This window comes from Nyctereutes procyonoides, unplaced genomic scaffold, assembly GCF_905146905.1.
Source record: "Nyctereutes procyonoides isolate TBG_1078 unplaced genomic scaffold, NYPRO_anot_genome, whole genome shotgun sequence".
In the NCBI taxonomy this organism is placed as follows: Eukaryota; Metazoa; Chordata; class Mammalia; order Carnivora; family Canidae; genus Nyctereutes; species Nyctereutes procyonoides.
Genome location: NW_026575120.1, coordinates 14,321,432 through 14,339,443, shown reverse-complemented (window position 1 = coordinate 14,339,443; position 18,012 = coordinate 14,321,432). Strand labels below are relative to the sequence as shown.

At 36.9% G+C, this 18,012-nt stretch overlaps 1 protein-coding gene across 5 annotated transcripts in view; it reads left to right on the top strand.

The window, feature by feature from the left end:
- The window catches only part of NSD3 (nuclear receptor binding SET domain protein 3), a 119,120-nt gene that overhangs the window by 60,153 nt on the left and 40,955 nt on the right, over positions 1 to 18,012 (top strand). For 4 of the 5 annotated variants that reach the window (XM_055334686.1, XM_055334685.1, XM_055334682.1 and 1 more), the window contains exons 5-12: positions 1,739 to 1,893; positions 3,417 to 3,932; positions 6,434 to 6,557; positions 10,301 to 10,401; positions 12,541 to 12,586; positions 15,508 to 15,638; positions 16,019 to 16,147; positions 17,528 to 17,654. In XM_055334686.1, coding sequence (XP_055190661.1) covers positions 1,739 to 1,893; positions 3,417 to 3,932; positions 6,434 to 6,557; positions 10,301 to 10,401; positions 12,541 to 12,586; positions 15,508 to 15,638; positions 16,019 to 16,147; positions 17,528 to 17,654 — 1,329 coding nt within the window. Of the gene's footprint in view, positions 1 to 1,738; positions 1,894 to 3,416; positions 3,933 to 6,433; positions 6,558 to 10,300; positions 10,402 to 12,540; positions 12,587 to 13,501; positions 15,131 to 15,507; positions 15,639 to 16,018; positions 16,148 to 17,527; positions 17,655 to 18,012 lie in introns of those variants that run through there. The other variant, XM_055334687.1, reaches the window with a different exon arrangement.

The window sequence follows — 18,012 nt, the reverse complement described above, 5'->3', positions numbered from 1 at the left end:
TTTTATTTATTTATGATAATCACACAGAGAGAGAGAGAGGCAGAGACACAGGCAGAGGGAGAAGCAGGCTCCATGCACCGGGAACCCGACGTAGGATTCGATCCCGGGTCTCCAGGATCGCGCCCTGGGCCAAAGGCAGGAGCTAAACCACTGTGCCACACAGGGATCCCCAAAATTAATCATTCTTACCACTTCAACAAGGACATGAAATGAAACTGGCTTTTGTTTTATTTTAGCTGCCAGTGTATGACTGTGAAGAATGTGATACTAGTATAGTTTGGTGTCAATCACTTTTTATTTGTGCTAACATGCCAGCAGTCTTATCCATCATTGTCCTTTTTTTTTTTTTTAAAGATTTATTTATTTATTCATTTATGATAGACATAGGCATAGAGAGGCAGAGACACAGGCAGAGGGAGAAGCAGGCTCCATGCCAGGAGCCCGATGCGGGACTCGATCCCGGGTCTCCAGGATCATACCCCGGGCCAGAGGCAGGCGCTAAACCGCTGAGCCACCCAGGGATCCCCCTCCATCATTGTTCTTGCAGTATGAAGTGCAAATGCCAACACAGTGAAAAGACAATAGCATCTTGGTATTATTATGAAGATAGTTTTGACCTCACAGGACCCCTGAGAGAGTCAGTGACCTTTCTCCACCCCAAATCTGTATAGCTCACTTTCATATAGCCAGAAAAGCAATTCAATTAATACTTTTAAAGTCCAAGAATAGGGGATCCCTTGGTGGCTCAGCGGTTTAGCGCCTGCCTTTGGCCCGGGGCACGATCCTGGAGTCCTGGGATCGAGTCCCATGTCGGGCTCCCGGCATGGAGCCTGCTTCTCCCTCCTCCTGTCTCTGCCTCTCTCTCTCTCTTTCTATGTCTATCATTAAAAAAAAAAAAATTAATTAATTAAAAAAAATAAAGTCCAAGAATATATGTCATACATTTTAAAAGATTTTATTTAGGGATCCCTGGGTGGCGCAGCGGTTTGGCGCCTGCCTTTGGCCCAGGGCGCGATCCTGGAGACCCAGGATCGAATCCCACATCGGGCTCCCGGTGCACGGAGCCTACTTCTCCCTCTGCCTGTGTCTCTGCCTCTCTCTTTCTCTCTCTCTCTCTCTCTCTCTGTGACTATCATAAATAAATAAATTAAAAAAATTTTTTTTAATAAAATAAAAGATTTTATTTATTTATTTATTTATTTATTTATTTATTATTTATTTATTTATTTATAAGAGAGTGCTTGCATATGAGTAGGGGGAGGAGCAAAGGGAGAGGAAGAAGCAGGCTCCCTGTTGAGCAGGGAGCCTGATGTGGGGCTCTATCCTAGGACCTTGGGGGACCATGACCTGAGCCAAAAGCAGATGCTCAACTGACTGAGCTACCCACTGCCCCTGTTACACATTTTTTTTTTAAAGGAAAAACTATTTACTTCTTCCCAGACTTCTTTGTAAAAATGTTTGAGACAAGTAAAAATAAGTTGTGTAACCAGGGTAACAAATCATAATTAGCAGAATTTCTGATTTTCTTTTCTTAAAAATTGTGGAACTAATTTTAATCATTTGGGAGTGATTTTTTACAGTAACTATTATGTAATTGGCAAGTGTATCTTTGGACAATCCAAAGTGTACAAATTTTAATAGGAGTAATGCTAGGGAACTTGGCTTGGATTCATATCTTTGGCAGAGTATATGTGAATGCTTATTTTCTGAAATGGTTAATAAGAACTTTTGCTTACAGGTGCCCGGGAATATCACGTCCAGTTTTTTAGCAACCAGCCAGAGAGGGCATGGGTTCATGAAAAGCGAGTACGAGAGTATAAAGGCCATAAACAGTATGAAGAATTATTGGCTGAAGCAACCAAACAAGCCAGCAATCACTCTGAGAAACAAAAGGTATCTGACAACATATTAACATTACCAATCGAACATGGTTTTTATAGGACTTAATAATTTAGTAGAAGTTTTCATACTTGAATTTAGATAGCTGTTAGGATGATTTATTATTTTAACCTAAGTTCAGTTTTAATAATTTATTGTAAGTATGTCAATAAGTTTTATATTTCATGTAAACATTAGAATACTGTTAAAAACTTGAACTCTGCTTAATGCAACATTGGATTCTATTTTTGAATTGACTAGTACATGCTAGTAAATGTGGATTTTGCCAGGGAGTTTAATTCATTTTCCTATTTCAGTATCTTTCCATAATATCCTTTATTCTTATTTGGTAAAATTGTTTTGTAAAAGTAAAGTTTCTAAGATATTTAGTGAACACCTACTGTGAGACAGGTGTATTTTAAGCATTTTAGGTATATTAATTCATTTAATCTTCATAACAACTTAAGTGGTGTAGATATGATTATTCCTATTTCTACAGATGAAGAAATTAAGACACAGACAGATTAAGTAACTGGTTTAGCCAAGGTTACACTTAGTGATGGAACCAAGAGATATCTTTGTGGTAGTGGATATTTTAGAATTATGCATCAACTCCTGATAATCTTTCTGGTTGACATTTTTAAACTCAGCTAATTTTAGGATGAGTCTCTTGTGATTCAGAAATTTGTCATATTTTTACACTTTAAAAGCCAAATTTTATTACAGACTATTTTAATTAATTTTATCAGATACCATTTGACAGATTTATATACATCAGTGTTTTACATATACTGCCCCTTCTCATAGTTTCATTAGCTAATTTTGGGCTGCTTCTGTCCAAGCTTCTGGATAATTCCTGATGGCTTCGGTCATCTCACATACTTTCATTCAAAGTCTTCTTATCTGCCTTACCAACTTGCCAAATTGTCTTACTTGTCAAAAGTCTTCTGATCAACAATGTTAGAGACCTATGGAAACTGATTCAGGTTTAATTTTCTCTCATACATTTTTTCTTTCCTATGTCTTGTCAACTTTCATTTGTTCCTCCAGGCTCTCTCCTTCCTCTTCATCCTGCCTCCATTTACATTATGGTACAAACTACCAACACCACTTTAAATGCTGACTGTGCCATTTGGTTTGGTTGTGATCTCTGCAGCACCTCTGAGCTTTAGGGTATCATTTTTAATGTGAGTGTTTTATTAGCCACTGAGAATAATGGTTCCGTAATCTCTCTTCCCTTTGCCCTCATTATTGCTGTTTTTTTTTTTTTATGAACATTATGCGAGAGGGATGGCTCCCTCTTTGAGGGACTTGTCCAGCAGAGTGGTCAACAAAAAAGGATATATAAAAGAGAGTAGACCTGCATATCATCAGATAGTAATACCAACTATCAGAGTTGGGGAGTTAGAACATTTCAGGTATTTGACTAAAGATATTCATGCCACGTGCAAAGGTGACAGGATCAATGGGAAGTCATAGTGGTTTAAATGTACAAATTAGGTTCAAGGGTATCTGATAATGCTTATGTATTTTTTTAGATTCGGAAACCCCGACCTCAGAGAGAACGTGCTCAGTGGGATATTGGCATTGCCCATGCAGAGAAGGCATTGAAAATGACCCGAGAAGAAAGAATAGAACAGTATACTTTTATCTATATTGATAAACAGCCTGAGGAGGCTTTGTCCCAAGGGAAAAAGAATGTTGCCTCCAAAGCCGAAGTTAAGAAAACCCGAAGACCAAGGTCAGTGCTGAATACCCAGCTGGAACAGACCAATGCAGGTGAGGTGGCCTCCTCACTCTCAAGTACTGAAATTCGGAGACAGAGCCAAAGGCGGCACACAAGTGTGGAAGAGGAAGAACCACCTCCTGTTAAAATAGCCTGGAAAACGGCCGCCGCAAGGAAATCTTTACCAGCTTCTATTACAATGCACAAAGGGAGCCTGGATTTGCAGAAGTGTAACATGTCTCCAGTCGTAAAGATTGAACAAGTGTTTGCTCTTCAGAATGCTACAGGAGATGGGAAATTTATTGATCAGTTTGTTTATTCTACGAAGGTACCTCCTTTTTTCATGGGTGTTTTGGGGGAACAGTATTTAATAAGTAGGCAACCTTGGCACTTAAAATAAAACCCACAAACAGCACAAAGTCATAATTTAAATATCTTTTTATCTGCTGCACAGGAAATGTTCAGTTTTCTGTTTAAGAGGGGGTAAAACAGGCAAAAAGGCTATGTTTTCCTTTTTTTTCCCTCTTTTGTAATATCCCCATCTGTAATAGATTATCTTGAGCTGTGCAGCCAAAATTGAGCTTAGCTCCTTAAAGCTGTGGAAAAAAACTCGGCAATTTGCCTGTTTCTAGTTTGTATTGTTAGTTTTTCTTAGCTGCAAAGTGTGCTTCCTTATTAAATTATTTTTGTCAGTTACTTGAATTAACCACCATAATAATTATACTTGCTGATCTATTTGGTTGCACCAGCAATTTTGTTAGGTTCATTTTGGCTTGGGGTATCTGATGCATTTTAGGGAAATTCCGGAACTGTGTTTGTTCTGTAACAATTAACTGTGGTGATAGCTTGGGTAATGGGGTGGAAATACCTTTTCAAATTGCATACCTCCACCAGCCAGCCCGGAGCCTCCATTTAGGGCACTTATATTTTAGCTTTTAGACTTTAAAACTGTGTTATAACATTTATAATGTTTATTCCACATACCTTTTCACTCTCCTCCCAACCCTTATCACAGTTATGGGCTTGTGAATTCAATTTATGGCACCTCATGGGTATGTGCTTTTAAAGAATTCTGCTTAATTTTCTAACATTGTTATATGCATATGAAAATACTTAAATATAGGTATGCATCATTAGTGATATATCTTTCCAAGTTTTTATTTAAATTCCAGGTAGTTGGGCAGCCCAGGTGGCTCAGTGGTTTAGCGCCTACCTTCAGCCCAGGGCATGATCCTGGAGTCCTGAGATTGAGTCCCTCATTGGGCTCCCTGCATGGAGCCTGCTCCTCCCTCTGCCTCTCTCTCTCTCTCTCTCTCTCTCTGTCTCTCAAGAGTAAATAAAATCTTAAAAAAAAATTCCAGGTAGTTAACATACAGTGTAATATTAGTTTCAGATATAGAAACTGAATGAAGATGTTAGTGATTGAACACTAACATACAGCACCCAGTGCTTGAGTGATAATATTTTACTAGAGAGAAATATGATGGTTCTCTATTCATCTGTTTCTGACTGTAGGTTCAACTGAGTTCAATAAGACTAAGCTACTTGAAAAAACTTAAGTCACAGTCTCCACTTAGCTCTACTGACAGCTTTGCATAGCAAATGAATACGCTGCAATTTTTTTTTTTTTTTTTTTACTGCTAATTGGCTTCATTCTTGGAGCTAGTTTTTATCTGCATTTGGATAGACAAATCAGAGTTTGTCACCACACTCCAAAGAGTGCTATTTAAATGAAATTTGAGATAATACTGATTTATTTATTTATTTATTTAAAAAAATTTTAAGGTGTGTTTATTTATTATAGAGTGTGCCCCCACACATGAGGGGGACGGACAGGAAGGGGCAGAGGGAGAGGGAGAGAGAAAATCTCAAACAGATTCCCTGCTGAGCATGGGGGAGGGGTGCTCAATCTCTAAGATGGACCCTAGATTGAATCTCTAATCACGACCCTAAAATCATGACCTGAGCCAAAATCAAGAGTTGATGCTTAACCAACTGAGCCAACCAGGTGTCATCCTAAAACTGATCTTTTTAAAAAGAAGACCTTAAAAGTACATATATTTACAAATCACTCGTTTATTTTATTGTGTTATAAAACCTAAGATGAGATAGAACTATAATTGTACCTCCCTTCTGTCTGCTCCAAACTGCTTTGGGTACACATTTTGGTCACCATGAATATCAAATTTCTGTATCTAAGGATATTCTTTTAAGACATGTTGACATTTTTATATGTATAGTAGGGTACTTTACCAAATGAAAATGACTTGAGGGCAGCCTGGGTGGCTCAGCAGTTTAACACTGCCTTCAGCCCAGGGTGTGATCCTGGAGACCTGGGATCCCACGTCAGGCTCCCTGCATGGAGCCTGCTTCTCCCTCTGCTTGTGTCTCTGCCCTTCTCTCTCTCTCTGTGTGCCTCTCATGAATAAATAAATAAATAATTTTTTTAAAAAGGTTGACACATTAAAAAAAAAAAGAAAATGACTCGAGTTCTTTTCCTGTGATGATTTAAAGGGAGAGATTGTTCAGACCAGAAAACATTTTATTTTTGACAGAAAGCTAGGTGATACAGGTTCATTTTTTAGTGATATGCCTCATGTGGAGTTGGGTCGGTTTCGTTTTTTTTTTAAACATAATGTCATTGTACATTTTAGAATACATCCTGATGATTTAATAAAATTGCTCTGGTAATGGCAAAGATGATAAATCAACTGCAATCAAAGACCGTGTAAAATTCAAGCAAATTATGATCATCTTAAGCTGTCTTTGTAAGCCGATGATGCCATTTGCCTAGTAATCAGCTATTTTTTATTTTGTCTTATTTTGAAGGGAATTGGTAACAAAACAGAAATAAGTGTCAGGGGACAGGACAGACTTATAATTTCTACACCAAACCAGAGAAATGAAAAGGCAACTCAGAATATATCATCTGAAGCAACATCTGGTCCTACAGGTGGGTAATGAATGAAGAGTATGTAGATCCATTTTGAGAGGTCATAGTTCTTTTCTGCTAATAACATGGTAGCTATATTTCTAAGAAAATTTTACTTATCAAAATCAAATTATATTTTAAATTAAGTGGTAAAAGCAATTACGTCAATAGAAAAGAATGGCTTTAGGGACTAGGAAGCTTTATTCATTGTTATTTTTCCTACAGGAGTTTTAGTAATAAGAGAACTGTGTAATTAAACGAGGATAGTTCTGAAATCTGTACATGACTGAGTAAATGCACCATTTGTTTAGCTCTCTTTGAATGAAAATGACAGCTTTACTTTTCTAGCACCATTAACACATTCTTACCATTTCCTCCTTCATCTCTTATTAGAAACTAATTGACAGATGCCCGTGCTCCTTTTATTATTCTTAGGTATCCTAAATGTTAGTAAGTAGGGAACTAGGGCCTAACTCTCCTATTATAATCTGTTCTCTGATTAACAGACTATTCTGATTAACAGATATTCTTGTTTAAAAGAGAAATGCATATATTCAGTAAAGTTGTGCCTGTGAATGGTCAAAGTAATTTATTTATTTATTTATTTAGTAACTTTTGTTAAGGGACTGACATACTAAGGATCTTATAGTCTAACTGAGTGTCTGGTGGGGTTTATATAACTATATTATTGCTTTATTATAGCCATCAAGAAAAGAGATTGTCAACTGGCTGGTCATTTGGAATCTTAGTTTAGGAGAAAGGGGGTTGTTTCACCTTGTTCTTTAAAAAAATTTTTGGAATCAAATCAGAGAAGGGACCAAGCAATTTTCTAGAAGGATTAAGCTCTTGAGAACTTAGGTAGTAACTCTGAATCAGTAATAACTCAGGCAGAACTGTGGTTGAGTGGCACAAAGGGGCAAATATTTTTGGAAGGGAAATTTTAAGATTCTTCTTATTAAAAAGAGCAAAAATAAAAGCAGTCATTGTTCAGGAAAGAACTTGGGCTAGCTTCCTTTAAAAAAAAAGTTGGGGGGGTGGTTTACAGGACAGGAAGAAGAGGTAGCAGGGAAGATGGGGCATACTTTGGATGGGGCATACAAAACATTATGCCTTTATCCAAAATTGAGTTGGGAAGGGAATGCTTTAAAGTAGGGAGAGAGTAGCAAAGTCCAGAACCAGATTTGCAATTTGTCTCATTTCAAAATACTGCTTAAAAAAAGGAAAGAATGATGTTAAAGAAATGAATAAGTGAACTTAAAAGATTTTGCATTAATTAGCTTTAATTGAAAACATTTGTTCCCTACTTTGAAGATTAAAAGAATCTTTTGGCTTTAGCTCTTTATAGTCACGTATTTTGACTATACCTGACTATACCTGACAATTTTGTTCTCTTTCTTTACACTAAACTGTTGGTAATTTGTCTGAATTTAAGTGTGATACCTAGCCTAGGTGAATCTTTATTTAAATAAATCTCCTAATTAGGGAGGAAGTAAACTTCATTTTAGACTGATCTTAAATATTATACTTTTATTTAATAGGACTTATGTTTTTCCTTCCCCTCGGCTACTGAGCATTTTATTTTCATGTAGTCTTTTCACTGTAAGATTTAAGTTTTACTATGAATTTTTTTTTTTTTAAGTTAAAGGTACAATGGAAGGTTCTAATTCTTTAGATCTGGAAAAAGCTCAATTCCTTCTTTAGGCAGGCACTATATTTAGGTTGTAAATTAATGAGTGCTCTAAAGCTTTGATTTTGGTTTAAATTTGGTTACCAGCTGTGGTTGATGAGCATATTTTGCTTTTTTAAATGACCATTTTGTTTCTTGTGGAAATAATTTTAGTAGTTGAAAAGTGAGAGAAGAGACTTGATCTTCCTTGAGAAGCCAGTTATATCATCATCTCAGTTGTTGTTAATTTCTTAGGGAGAATTCTTGAGCTTTTTCTCAGTGAATTTAAGGGGTGCATAGAGGGTATGGCACTGCTAATTTCTGTGATTTGAAGAACTCTATTTGCCTTTATACTAGATTTTTAAGCTATTTTCCTCTTTCAGAGATGCTCACCTCCTCTCTCTTAGGACATAAATGCAGTACATTTTTGGGGTTTTAAACGTAGTAGAATTTTTTTTTTATTAAAGATTTTATTTATTTATTCATAGATAAAGAGAGAGAGAGTCAGAGACACAGGCAGAGGGAGAAGCAGGCTCCACGCAGGGAGCCCGATGTGGGACTCGATCCTGGGTCTCTAGGATCACACCCTGGGCTGCAGGCGGCGCCAAACCACGGCGCCACCGGGGCTGCCCTAAACGTAGTAGAATTTATGTGTTCTTCAGATAGCTTTCAGAACAATTATAAGAAATTACATTGCCTTATTTCATATAAGATAGTAGATCAAATACTATCTGTACTTACTGGAACAGTTATGTTGTCATCCTCAAAGCAAGTAAAGCTACTTTGTTTTAGGCAGTTTTATTTTCATTTTCCTCTTCCCGGATAGCTACTTGAATATTAATAATTTTACTAAAGTCTGGATTTCTGGAATACTCAGGTGTCTGTGAGGGTAGGATATTTGTTGTCTTAGTGAACATTTTCAACAATGTAAGAAGCAGAGTGAGCCTGAAGGAAGGAGCCAACATCTTTATTTGTGACTTTTCTGCTAGAAGTCAACACAGCTCAGGAACCATAAATTAGTTTCAGACTACTTCCTCCCTCCTGAAAACAGATATAGTGGGATCCTTCTTTGTTTTGACTTTGAACTAAGGTGAAGGAAACCATTTACACATAGACAAGAACAATGAAATCATGAAATATAAAGATAATGTGGAAGGCTTTATTGAAGTAGCTTCTGCCTGCTTTGAGGAGCTTTCTCCTGTGGCAAGGTGTGGAAGGGTGATTATTATGTAGGAAGGACCATGTAGGAGTCTAAGCCCTGAGAAGATGGAGAACATGCTGCCGGCATCCTTTCTTCTCAGGATCACAGAATGAATCACTCCTGACTTAGTGTTCTTTCAAGATGTTGTCTTTAGTCTAAGTTTTATCCTGTCCAAAATGGGTCCTTGTGAGTTTTCTTTCTGTTTACTTCCAAAGAATTTTACTGTTTAAAAATATGAATAGTTTCTGTTTCACTATTTAACATGAAAAACCTTGCTAATTTGTTTCCAAGAGTTTTTCATGATTCGTTATTTCTAAGACATAACCAGTCCCTTGACATCCAAATTAATGATTTGGTTTTGGCCATATCTTTGTGCCTTTTTCCCCCTTTGTTCATAATATAACAGTAGCAAAAACTCATATGGGCACACCAAGCACCATTAAACATTTTACATATATAATTAGTTTAATTCATTTGTTAAAATGCAAAATATGGGGATCCCTGGGTGGCGCAGCGGTTTGGCGCCTGCCTTTGGCCCAGGGCGCGATCCTGGAGACCCGGGATCGAATCCCACGTCGGGCTCCCGGTGCATGGAGCCTGCTTCTCCATCTGCCTGTGTTTCTGCCTCTCTCTCCTCTCTCTGTGACTGTCATAAAAAAAAAAAAAAAAAAAAAAATTTAAAAAAAAAATAAAAAATAAAATGCAAAATATGTAGGACTGATTGAATTTTTAGTGATTTATAGTTAAAAGACCAAAAGTAAAAAAAAAAAAAAAAAACAAAAAAAACAGAACAAAGTATTGAGTAAGAAAAGCATGGAATTGGGTCAAATCTTAATTACATCATTGTCAAGTCATCCTTAAATGAGTTTTTGTTTGTTCCTTTAAATCATCTCTTAGGCTCAGTAGAAAAGAAGCAACAGAGAAGATCGATTAGAACTCGTTCTGAATCAGAGAAATCCACTGAGGTTGTGCCAAAGAAGAAGATCAAAAAGGAGCAGGTTGGCTTCCTACATGTAGAGAGTTAAAACATTGTATTTGTAAATGTTGTGGCTTTTATGGTATCTTAAAAGAAAGAGAAACTTTCCCTAAGCTGAGTTCCTCTTTCTGGACTATTTTATGCTTCTGTGTTGGTGAGTTCCAGTGCCCAATTCTAACACAGCCATCCCTGTGATTCTGCTTCAAGCATTTTCACAAAAAACAGTCAGGCTTCAGGAGATGGGAAGCCAGTACAAGACTCTTAAAGAATTCCTCACATTTATTTTGAAATTTCTGTTATGAGCAAAATGATTTCATGTTTTCATGATTTTTATTTGGAACCATCATTAAGTCCCCCCCTGCCTTTTTAAATTTTGATTTTTTTGTTTAAGCCGCTGGTATGTATTGTTTTTATTTTTTTAAACAAATCAAATTAATTTAACAACGAGAGTTATATTTAAGACACAAATAATCATATATAAACTGGTTTTTCTGTCAGTATCAGAGATTTTTTGGAATGTTACTTTCCCAGTGGAATGGCACTCACCTATGATTGGGTGATCAGAAACACCATTGAAGTAAAAACAAAAAAGGGGAGGGACATTTGACTGAAGGGTATTAAACCAGTGTAATCAACGTAATAATATGCATATAAAATTACCTGTTCAAAGAAATTTTTAGAAACCATTAGTCCTTTAAATTAAACTCACAATAAGAATTTTTCTTGATTTTTTTTTAAAGTGGAAAAATATCCATTTTTTATAGCTCAGAAAGCTGCAGTTAAACAAAAAGAATTCTGAATAGTATTAGTTCCAATAAGCTTTATATTTTTAAAACCACTTGATATGGAAGTGCAGACTTTTCTATTCAGATTATTTCCTTCATAATTTTAAACTTCCAAACTTACAAGGTGTGATTTTGTGGGTGCTCTGTGGTATCTCCAAGCGTGTAAAACAATTTTCCCAGAAACATTTAACCAAAATTTAAATAATATACTAATTTGTCATTCATTTACCATAATTAACTTTCATACTTAGGAAATTATATTCCAAAAAATCTTTCTAAGCTCTTGCAAATCTATAGCATTCATTACCAAAACAAAGTTGTGATTTTTCCAGCTGGTTCCCAAATTCAGTCTGTGACCAGTCAGTTTAAAATTAATAAGCAGAATGAGTATAAAAAGTGGGACAAATTGTTAATGCCACTGTGTTATAGTTAGTAGTAGAACAATACCAGTGATTGTTTAGAAGATTTTATATTTGTATTACTAATTGTATCTTATAAAAGCGCTTCTGTTGTATGTTTTTTTACTTGTTGTAAAAAAAATAAAATTTTTTTAAAAAGCTTAGAACAATCCTTAAATATTTACAAAATGTGTTTCAACATGCATATTTCACTACATCTTAAAGAAACATAAAATTCAATTCATAGCTAAAACAGGAACTCCTCCAAACAGCATCCTTTCTTTAATTCCAATGGTTCAATCCTCAGATTACCACGTGTTTTACATAGACATTGGCAGAATAACTTCTGATCTCGCTCTCCTGATGTAGGATCAAGACACTGTTCATAAGACACTCAAGAAAGTGCTTTTGCAATATCACAAACTTATTTTCTTAAGTTTGTACTAGCAGCAAAAGTATTGAGCTTCCAGCTGTATGGAGCCCTGTAGCACTCTCTACAGAGAGGGTCCTGATTCCCAGCAACTTAGCTGTGAGTGCAGGCGCGGAAGGGTCTTAAAGTGGCGTGAGTTACATTAACCTGAGTATCATAGTAAGTAAAAATTTATCCTAACGTCTTTGGGGCGGGAGGGGTTTATAGCAACATCCGGGCTGGTTGCAGAAACAACCCCTCTCCTGCCTCCCAGACACTGAGGAAAGGATTCTTGTTCTCGTCATTTACCAAGGGATTGGTGGGAAAAGTCTTTGCTAGAGAGCATGTGGCTGTGTGTTGTCACTTGGAATTCAGCATAGGCAGCTAGGATTTAAACCCTCCCTGACCTTGAGACAGAGAACTTTACCCAGAAGATGGGATGGAGTTCAGATTTCAGATACATTAATCACTCATCATTACTTAGATTGATGGAAGTATTATTTTTTTCCCTCTGTTAATTAAAAGTGAAATAAAATCCTCGTTAATGGTATATTTTTCTGTCCAAACAGGTTGAAACAGTTCCTCAGGCTACAGTGAAGACTGGATTACAGAAAGGTGAGTTATTATAATGTTGCCTTGCATTTACTTGATTAAAACCAGATTTTAAGAATTACTTATTTGTACTTCATGTATTTTTGTGTGTCTCTGTAAATCACTGTTGTTGCTCTTCAGTCAAAAAAATTTGTGTGAAATTGAAGTATTGTGTGTGTGTGTGTGTGTGTGTGTATGTGTATGTATGTATGTGTATATTTTAGAGTTGATCTTATTCTGTACCTCCATGTGTGAAGTCTTACTTGTTTTGGTAAATTGGAGAACACCATGTAGACTTGATACCGTTTCCGGCTTTTCTCCATAAGATTCTGGGGTTTCACTGGTTTATAAACTAGGGATGTGACGAATCCACTTTTTTTGGTATTCGACTGAATACCGAATAGTAGCTATTAATGTTTGTCAAACATGGACTATGACAAATCAGACAAGACAACCTGATTACAAAAAATCTTGCCACGTTTATTTTGACAGTGCTGTAAAATCTTTTTTTTTTAATTAAAAATGATTCGTAGCATATTTATGGCCATTATTAGATGACCTTATGCAAATCTATTTGAGATATGCACAAAGTTTAAGAAACCTTAAACTTATATCCGTATTTTCTGTGTGCAATTTGACTACAGTACAAACTCCATAGCATGATTTGTGCGTTTTTGGTGAAATCATTCAAACTGTATTTAATACCCGTAGTTTACTCTGGGCAAATTGCATTATTAAAAAAAAAAAAAAAAAAAAAAAAAAACACCAGCCTCTCTGCATTCTCGGGGAGAAGTCTGCAGCGATGGTCTCCGTGGAGATCCTCAGCAGAACTGAACAGCCTCTCGGAGGGAACACTGCTTGGCGGAGCTCCAAGAAAAGACATCGCGATCGCTGCGAGATTAGGAGGCCTGATTGCGTTGTGTTTCCACCATTCCACAGGGTCGGCGGACCGGGGAGTGCAGGGCTCTGTCAGATTCAGTGACAGCTCCGTCTCCGCAGCGATTGAGGAAACTGTGGACTGAGATTCCTGTACAATTTCATCCCAGAAACTCCAGACTTGGAGTCTCCATGCAAGATTTCTTTGTCGGCGGCTCGATAAACAGTTTCTTTGTTTTCAATTTTGATTTCGCCAATCATCATTATTGGCATTTTCCTGCCTGGTTTCTTCTTCAAGACTCTGAACAATTGCTTAACATTCAGATGATTTTTTTTGGTCTGAGCTGGATGGGTACAGCTTAAATCATGGGTCCAGCCTAAAAACCACCGTTTAACTTACACTGATCAATTTCAACATGGACTGTTTTTGTTTTTTTGGTTTTTGTTTTTAAATAAAGCATCATTAATGCACATCTGCAGGGTTTTGCCAAACAGCCCAAACTGTATACATTACAATCATTAAAAGCTCTTATTTTTTTTAATATTAGTGCCGTTATCATGGAGAACAGCATGGCAGCTGTCTTTGGCAGTCTGTCATTTTTCTAGCATTTTCAGAAACTCATCGGAAATGGCGGTACCTGTGTTTTCCCTTCGAAAGCCTCTCAGTACAGCACTCCTGTTCCTCTGTTAAAACTCCTTGTTAATCCAGTGATCTTTTAGGCCAAGGAAATACTTTGTGGTGGTGTTCTGGGTCCACACACCAGCAATGAAGGAGATAGATTTGTGTACTTGTGTTTTTTAATCAGCGTTAACATGGGCAGGCACCCTCATTTATAGATGTAAGGAAACATTCAGTGAAAAAACTTGTAGAATGGGATATGATAACAAGGTTCCGGTAATCTGAGCAGTCTAAAGAGGCCCACATCCTCCACCACAGAACATGGCTATATACCAAGTGCTACTCTCACTCAGCCTGTTGCGGATCTTCATGGCCTCAGGAGACTTGTTTCTCCATGGTCTCTTCTGGACTGCACACTTCCACCATAGCTTGCTGGGCTGATCTAGATGTCTGTTTGTTGTATGGAAAGTGTGGGGGAAAAAAATCCAAAACACAAACTGTGGGTTGAAATATTAACCATCTCCTTGGTTCCCTGGTATTCACCGTGCCTGATCTGCACATTTCATCGTGGCTGTTTCTGTATAGCCTATACTGCATTAGCCCAAGAGATTGTTGCTTTGTAACTTTTTGCACTATTGTTTTGGCTGGATTTGTATTACACACAGTTTTAAAAAAAATTCCACACTATTCTCTGCCTTTTTTTTTTTTTTCATATTTATTCCTTCCCGTACAAATTCCACATAGAGGCCTCTCATCCAACTCTTCGTGATTTGGCTGCATTTGAACATTGATTGTCCGTTACAACCCTCAGCAATGTGCCTCCTAAATGGCATGACATATGTAGATGTGCTGCAGCACTTGTTAATGGTCACAATAAATGCCACTTCACCAAGGAAGTCTCAGATGAACAATTATGAACATCCAAAATTTACGCGGGGGGCAATAATCAACTGAATTGCAAAATTCGGGGGAAAATGGCACTATCCGTGTACGAATCGAATACAAATCAAAGATTTGTCACATCCCTAATAAAAACAAGATGGAGGTGTCTCTGCGACCATATTTGTAAGCTACACAGTGTGTTGGGTTTTATGTCTTCCCCCTCCAAATTGAATGGTTCTTTGGATTGCTCCAAATCAATCAGCTATCCTATAGTTTTGATAGAATTGGTTTTTAGCTTGGAACTTGGGCTCTGTTGACTGAAAATAGCTTTAGAGCAGAAGCACTGAATTAAATGTTTTAATAGAGCGGTTGTAAATTAAATCACTCACTATCAGGAAGGTCAGAAGCTTACGAAGTTTTGATTCGTGACTTCAGTGTTACAAAGAGAGCTGTGCTTTTTTTTCACACTACAGATGAGTTTGGGGAAAGAAATAATCTCCCACAAAAAAAATTAAAACAACAAACCTTAAGCACTATTTTAGGATTAATTTCAGTGTGTTGTATTAAGGTGCCAGCGAGATTTCAGATTCCTGTAAACCTCTAAAGAAAAGGAGTCGCGCCTCAACTGATGTAGAAATGACTAGCTCAGCATACAGAGACACATCTGACTCCGATTCTAGAGGACTGAGTGACCTGCAGGTAAATATGTTCAAGTCTCGGGGCACATTACTCTCTTTTGCTTTGCAAAATGAAGTAACAATGCTTTGCCTGATTTGTTTGGGGAGCGGGGAATTTTTTAAATACTCAGAGAACAAATCCTTTTGGTTATTTTGTAACTTACAAATGTCTTCATTTTGCTGATTTCTTATGTAACAGAAGCATGGTTTCTGTCTTTTTAAATTTTAACTACAGTTTCTCTCAAAACACCAGGCATATAGCATCCAGGGGTTTTAGAAAGAAAAAGAAAAAAAAGAGGTATTAGGTTTATTTGAGCAAATCTTGCTAGGATTTTCATAGCACTTCACTTTGAGGAAATTTTTGTTTTATTTTTCTTAAAAAGTACTATGTTTTCCATGTAGGTAGGCTTTGGAAAGCAAGTAGATAGCCCTTCCGCTACTGCAGATGCAGATGTTTCTGACGTGCAGTCCATGGATTCAAGTTTGTCAAGAAGAGGCATTGGAGTCAGTAAGAAGGACACTGTGTGTCAGGTAGGCAAACAACGGATAGCTTGAAATAGCTGCTGTAGTATTTTGCCAATAACATACTTACCTCCTGCTGGAGAGAGTAGTATCTTTCTAAATTATATTATTTTAAAGCCGTAATATCTAAAAGCCATTTCTGGCTTTTCACATTACAAATGCCAATATTCATTGTGATACTCAAGTTATTAATTAGAAGTAAATGGGAAGTGCCTGGCTGGCTCAGTAGGTAGAGCATGCAGCTCTCGATCCTTGGGGTTGTGAGTTCAAGTCCCAAGTTGGGCCTAAAGCTTATTTAAAAGTAAATGACAGGGCAGCCCTGGTGGCTCAGCAGTTTAGCACCGCCTTCAGTCCAGGGCCTGATCCAGGAGACCCAGGATTGAGTGCCACATCGGACTCCTGGCATGGAGCCTGCTTCTCCCTCTGCCTGTGTCTCTGCCTCTCTGTGTGTGTGTGTGTGTGTGTGTGTCTCATGAATAAATAAATAAAATCTTTAAAAAAAAAAAAAGGAAATGACAGACGATTTATTTCAAAATTTTTCTTTAAATTCAGTTAATTAACATATAGTGTATTATTAGTTTCAGAGATAGAGTCAGTGATTCATCAGTCTTACATAATACCCAGTGCTCATTACATCATGTACCTTCCTTAATGTCCATCACCCAGTTACCCTGTCCCCCTACCCACCTCCGCTCCAGCGACCATCAGTTTGTTCCCTGTAAGAATCTCTTATAGTTTGTCTCCCTTTCTGATTTTGTCTTGTTTTATTTTTTTCTCCTCTTCCCCTATGATCCTCCACTTTGTTACCTTTTTTAATGTATAAATATACATTAAAATGTAATAATGTATAAATATTCAGTACCCTTTTTGAAAAATAGTTTTACTCTGTGAAGAAAAGTTAAAGTATTGTAGATTCCAAAGAAGAAATCTTGAAAGATCAAGTATGCCTTTAAACTTTATACCATTTTGGGTCTGGAAATAATTATCTAATTCAGTGTTTGTTTGTTTTTTTAATGTATTAAATATACAGGTCTTCCTATATTCTTACTATTTTTGTCATGATGAATACTGCGTGATATATGTAGAATTGTTGAATCACTATATTGTACACCTGAAACTAATATAACACTATGTTAACTAACTGGAATTAAAAACTTTTTTAAAATTTTAAATAACTTACCTCAGTAGTTCTTAAAGTGAGGGCTAAGGATCAGCAGCATCAGTATTGTCAGGATACCTGTTAGAAATGCAAATTCTTGAGCCTCACTGTAGACCTGCTGAATCAGAAACTATGGGAGAGGGACCCAGTAATCTGTATCTTAACAGGCCCTCCAAGTGATTCTGATGCCTGCTGAAGTTTAAGAACTCCTGCTTTTTGCCCTATTACAGATCTGTGAAAGCTCTGGTGACTCTCTGATTCCTTGTGAGGGAGAGTGCTGCAAACACTTTCACCTGGAGTGCCTGGGATTGGCATCAGTCCCTGATGGAAAGTTCATCTGCATAGAATGTAAAACTGGTAAGTTTACTTAGTTTGATAGATACAAAAAGACAGGTAGAAAGGAATGTGCCATGGCAGCATCCACCATGACATCTAACTACTTTTATGTAGCTCTCATCCTCCACTCCCATAGATATTTCAACAAATTAAGACCATCCAGTGATTGGGATTTCTAAGATCAAAGGAGTAGTTAGCAATATTATTGTCAAATTTTCTTCTACCGATCCTTTTGCCATAAAATCTATCAAATCATTAAGATGGATTTATGTTTTATCTAAACAGCTATGCAAAATATGTAGACTGAGATATTTTTGAGATGGGTTTGAGAGTTTTGTGTTAAATAATAAATAAATAAATATATAAATAAATAGTTAAA